This window comes from Carcharodon carcharias, chromosome 20 (genome assembly GCF_017639515.1).
Source record: "Carcharodon carcharias isolate sCarCar2 chromosome 20, sCarCar2.pri, whole genome shotgun sequence".
NCBI classification, from domain to species: Eukaryota; Metazoa; Chordata; class Chondrichthyes; order Lamniformes; family Lamnidae; genus Carcharodon; species Carcharodon carcharias.
The window spans coordinates 39,837,662-39,843,661 of record NC_054486.1 but is presented as its reverse complement, the minus strand read 5'-3'; the positions used below and the strand labels follow the sequence as shown (position 1 = coordinate 39,843,661).

Genomic DNA, 6,000 nt, shown 5'->3' with positions numbered 1-6,000 from the left:
CAGGTGTACTTCATACAGAAGTGTAATTCTGGCCTAAATTGTCAGGAAAGCGAACTGCATGCTATTCAAATAAACTGAAGGCCTATAATATAAGCACGTGATTGATAAACGAAAGTAGATACAATATTTTGCTCATGCCGGAAATACACAAAATACAAACCCCTCAAATCTGACTTTGTGATTTTAATCATGAGGAAAATCATATGGAAAACCTTACTTTTGCTCAAGGTACCGAAGTTATTGGTATGCAAACCATGGTAATATGCGCCGATCTTAAATTTGAAAATAAACAAAAAATTAAGGTATAACGATCGAATGAATGCACATTAGAAGTTTGACTGCAAAGAAAGACATGCAAAATCCACTTATTTTTTAACATTCAAAGCCACAGCAAATTTGCAGTATTAAAAATCAACCTTTTAAAATTGGTGACTCTTAATGGTTTCATGAAACAAAAAAAGCCTGAAAAAAATCTGAAGTTCATTAGGAAAAGTGCAATTTAAAAAAATTTATTTATGCAAACACATGGAAACATACTCATGTTCGAGACTCTATCCAGCTACAATTACAACATATGTTTTTACAGATTACAGACGTCTTCACAATTTGAACATAAAAAACTTGAAAAGTCTATTATTAATAGGTTGACTTATCCATAATCAGCTTCAATCCAGAAAATTAAAATTATGAGATTCGATAATTCAATGTCAGACAACATGCTTTCTTCTGATGAAGTTATCACATTTTACTCCAAGATGTTTGAGCAATTGTTTCATGTTCTTTTTAATTGTTGAAAACAATCAGATCAAACCCCCTCAAGTGGTATGTGAAGTTAAATTCTATGTTTCTGCATAATTCAAATTTGTTATGTATTGATAATACCCTCAACAACTCTGCAGTAAAAGTAAACCATGTGGATAATTGTCTAGGATAGGTAGCTAGTGCAAGTGCAATAGTTTCTTTTATTCACAAAAAGTATTTATTCACACAATACTTAATTTGTACATAGTTATCATACTATCTACTCTATATGAATTTTACTTCACTCGCATTAGTCTTCTTTGTACCGAAAGGCATTTTTAAGAAAAATGTTTCTTCCTTTTGAGTCCTGCTATATGCGTCTTAAATGCCAAACATTGCTTGTTTATTACTTTTTATTGCTTAGAAATTTTGTTCAAATGAATACTGAGCTACATTTGCTTTAGATAAATTTAGTTCCAGAATGGTTTCTCATTGTGAAACGTTATGGGATGCAGAAAAATTGACAGAAGTGCAAATATAAATTTGAATAATGATATACTGTTTGAATTTTATTGAAATCTAACCATCGATTTGTGACGCTTTAAATGATTGACCCATTGCTTTTCTAAAACCAAAAATCATGTTCAAAGAGCAACTAGTATTTAGTTGGATAGGATGCAACAAGTCAGTGCAGTGCAAGGAAGAATGTACAACTTGTGAAGCAGTGTCTCTCTCAGAAATGCACCAAACAAACAAGAACAAACATTTTACAATACTGACATCTAATGAACCCTTACGCTGCCAACACCACCAAGCTATTTTATTCTTTTAATACTGTTAAAGCATTTATTCATTTTTGTTGCAAAAGAGTTCTTTTTAACTATGTAACAATTTCTAAACAACTTTTAGAAAAATCTTTTGGAAGAAAATTACATGGGTTACCACTACAAAGTAATTTATATTTATGTTACAAGTATAATCTATTGTGACAGTTATAAGGTTAGGAATATTAGAATATAAAATACTTTTCCAGGCAACAAATAGGAGAAACTAGTGGGAAAAAAACTCCGAAAAGTGTACAAGTAAAAATAAAACCCTCAAATTCCTCATTTAAAAAGTAAACAGACAAACCTGAAGTGTTTCAGGTCAGTCAAACTATTACTTTGGCAAATTCTATTTTACTAAAAGTTTAGAAAATTCCAAAATTTCATTTAATTGTATTTCTCCTACTAATTCTACCTTCTTGAGCCATGTTCCAATGAGACATTATTACAGTATATATTGTCCTCATGCAGCTGATTATAAATTTATTGCTTGTATATGTAGGATTTCATATGCAAACCTTTTTAAAAACTCTTTCAATCAGCTAATTAAGCAATTTCATGAGCTCATGTAATATTAACTAACCAAAACAAAAATGCAAAATCCCTTCTTGTGGATAATGTATTGATTTAAAAAAAATTAACTTTGAATCTTCCTGGTGTTTCAATTTTTTTCCCGCACCTCTGCTTTTAGGCTCCCCTTGTGCAACACCGCATCTGCCAGAAAAGACAGCAGAACTGCTACTAGACCTCAACATTTTGTAACTAACCAGGCAAAGAGCTGTCCAAGTTGAGACACTGCCCAGGTTCTTTTCCTTGAGTACTATTCACTGATGGTGCAACCAAGCTCAGAAAATAATGGAACATTCCAATACAAATCTGTATCCCTCGCAGCATATTGAAATGTATTGCTATGCTGGGAGGGCAGCAGATTTACATTGGCAATTCTCACTAGCTTCTGCTTCCCTCCCAGCATATGATGTAGCAACACCAAGATGCTCCACCCATAGGTTCCTCTTTTAAACACATGGGTTGGGCTCCGAATGTGTTTGCAAGGCCTTCTAAATAAAGGTAAATTAAAAACCAAGACTTCTGTAACTAATTTTCTAATACAGAAAGAAAATTGCTACAAACTAACATACAAAATGTAATAGTTGATTGAAAAAATCTTTACTGAATTACATTCTTTTTAGTCCAGGTGTATTACAGATAGCAAAATCCACACATTCTTTAAATTCTTCATATGTTTTTGACATTGGTAATTTCAAACAATTGAGGCATGTTTGTCCTGTTGGAAATCTGTACTGTATTATTCCATCATTATGCAAGAATTTAATTGAGGGGTGAGGAAGGAAACTGATAACTGGACTGACATTTGTACCAGTTGCAAAAGTCAAGATTTCCTCAAAAGAAGCTTTAGTTGTTCCATCTGAAATGAAAACAGATAATTTACAAAAGATGATGTGCAATAGAACCCGATTATACTGATTGATTTGACCAGTCACCCTGCTCATTCTTTGCGCACCAGGATACAGATGCATATTTGATAGAGTCAGTAGGTCAGCGTAGAAGGGAAGATCTTCAACTTAAAATACAAGATAGTGTCCTGTACAATTATGTTTTCAGCCTAGATTTCCCCATTCTACATGGAACTAATCAACAAAAAGCAAAATTCCTTCTGATGGATAATGTATTTTGAAATGTTAACATGGTCAGTTACTGTGGGCATGAAAGCATTTGAGCTGTGAATAATGTTGCACATAACTTGAACCAATCTATTTAAGTACAAAGTTACATGGCAAAATACAGTGCCCGAATTTGCAAAAGAACCTGGCTACTATGGCTTAATAAAGAACCATAGAAAAGTTACATCACAGAAGGAGGCCATTCAGCCCATCTTGTCCATGCCAGCGCGAGGACACCCAGGTGCTATTTCTAATCCCACCTTCCTGGCCCATTGCCCTGCAGCTTACAGCACTTAAGGTGCAGATCCAGGTACTTTGTAAAAGAGTTTAGAGTTTCTGCCTCTACCGCCAACTTGGGCAGTGGATTCCAGACACCCACTACCCTCTGTGTAAAAAAGTTCTTCCTCATGTCCCCCCTACACCTTCTGCCACTTATCTTGAATCTATGTCCCCTGGTTCTAGAATTCTCCACCAAGGGAAACAATTTTATCCTGTCCACTCTATCTATTCCCCATATAATTTTGTACACCTCAATCAAGTCACTTCTCGGCCGCATTTGCTCTATGGAAAATAACCCCAACCTATCCAATCTCTCCTCGTAGCTACACTTTCCTATCCCTGGCAACATTCTTGTAAATCTCCTCTGCATTCTCTCCAGAGCTATTACGTCCTTCCTGTAATGTGGTGACCAGAACTGCACACAATACTCCAGTTGTGGCCTCACCAGTGTTTTATACAATTCCAACATTATATCCTTACTTTTATATTCTATACCTCTGCCAAAGAAGGAGAGCATTCCATATGCCTTCTTTACAACCTTGTCTACTTGAACTGCTGCCTTCAGGGACCTGTGTACTTGTACGCCAAGATCTCTCACTTCATCTACCCCTCTTAGTATATTCTCATTTATTGTGTAATCCCTGTAACTGTTTGACCTCCCTAAATGTATGACCTCACACTTCTCTATGTTAAAATCCACCTGCCACTTTACCGCCCACTCCACCAACCCATCTACATCGTTTTGGAGATTATGGCTATCCTCTACACTATCCACTACTCAGCCAATCTTTGTGACATCTGCAAATTTCCCAAACGTGCCCCCCACGTTCACGCCCAAATCGTTAATACATAACACAAACAGCGAGCCCTGTGGAGCACCACTTGAGACAACTTTCCATTCGCAAGGGCATCCATCGACCATTACCCTTTGCTTCCTGTTACAAAGCCAACCTTTTATCCAGTTTGCCACATTACCCTGAATCCCATGGGCTTTTACTTTCCTGACCAATTTGCCATGTGGGACCTTGTCAAATGCCTTGCTAAAATCCATGTACAAAACATCCACTGCACTACCTTCATCAACCTTTCTTGTCACTTCCTCAAAGGATTCAATCAAATTTGTGAGGCAAGAGCTTCCTTTAATAAATCCATGCTGACCATCCCTGACTAGTCCATGCCTTTCCTCATGACAATTAATCCTATCTCTCAGGATTGATTCTACTAAGTTGCTCACCACTGATGTAAGACTAACTGGCCTATAATTGTTTGGCATTTCCTTTGATCCCTTTTTAAACAATTGAACTACGTTTGCATTTCTCCAGTCCTCCGATACCTCCCCTGTATCTAGTGAAGATTGGAAAATCATCCTCAGAGCATCTGCTATCTCCTCCCTGACTTCCTTCAGCAGCCTCAGAAACAATCCATCTGGCCCTGGTGACTTATCAACTTTCAAGGATTTCAACCCTTTGAGTACTTCCTCTCTCTTTATGACTATCCTGTCCAATATCTCACAGTGTTCCTCCTGGACTACTATATCTACATCCTCCCTTTCCTTTGTAAACACGGCGACAAAATATTCATTCAAAACCCTTCCCACAGCCTCTACATCTACACACAAGTTTCCATCTTCATCTCTGATAGGTCCCATTTTTTGCTTAACTAACCTTTTAGCATTAATGTATTGGTAAAACATCTTTGGGTTATCTTTAACTTTACTTGCTAATCTTTCTTCATACCCTCTCTTTGATTTCCTTATTTGCTTCTTCCCTGCACTTCCTATGCTCGTGTAGGGTATCTGCAGTGCTTAGTTCTTGGTGCCTATCGTATGCTTTCTTTTTCTGTTTGATCTTCCCCTATATTCCTCTAGACAACCAGGGTTTGTGGGGGGGGGGGGGGGGGGGGGGGCGGGGTTTAGATTTGGCAGTACCACTCTTATTTTTGTAGGGGACATGTCTACTTTGTACAATTAGGATCTCGCTTTTTTGTGCTTCCCACTGGATTTCCACTGTTTTATTCTTCAGCAGTGCTGTCCAGTCCACCTCAGCCAAGTCCCTACTCATTTCTGCAAAATTTGCCTTCCCCCAGTTCAAGACTTTTACTCCTGCCTTATCTCTGTCCTTTTCCATGGTAATGGTAAATCTAATTGAATTGTGATCACTGTCCCTGATATGGTCACCAACGGTCACTTCACCCACTTGCCCTTCTTCGTTCTCCAAGACTAGGTCTAGAATTGCATCTTCTCTCGTTAGTCACTAATTGGTTGAAAAGATTTTCCTGGACACACTGCATGAATTTTTCTCCCTCAGTGCCCCTTATATTGTTTGAATCCCAGCTGATATTAGGACAGTTGAAGTCTCCTACTAATATTGCCCTCTTGTTCTTACAAGCAGAAATTTGCCTACATATTTGTTCTTCTTTCTACCTTTCACTATTTGGGGGTCTGTTGTACACTCCCAGTAGTGTGACTGCCCCTT

General features: G+C 37.4%; 1 protein-coding gene across 3 annotated transcripts in view; it reads right to left on the bottom strand.

Annotated features, from left to right (window-relative positions):
- Positions 1–493: 493 nt before the first annotated feature.
- g2e3 (G2/M-phase specific E3 ubiquitin protein ligase) overlaps positions 494–6,000 on the bottom strand; it is a 301,615-nt gene continuing 296,108 nt past the window's right edge. For all 3 annotated transcript variants that reach the window (XM_041214819.1, XM_041214820.1, XM_041214821.1), the window contains one exon: positions 494–2,991. In XM_041214819.1, coding sequence (XP_041070753.1) covers positions 2,741–2,991 — 251 coding nt within the window. In that variant the 3' untranslated portion in view covers positions 494–2,740. The remainder of the gene's footprint in view (positions 2,992–6,000) is intronic.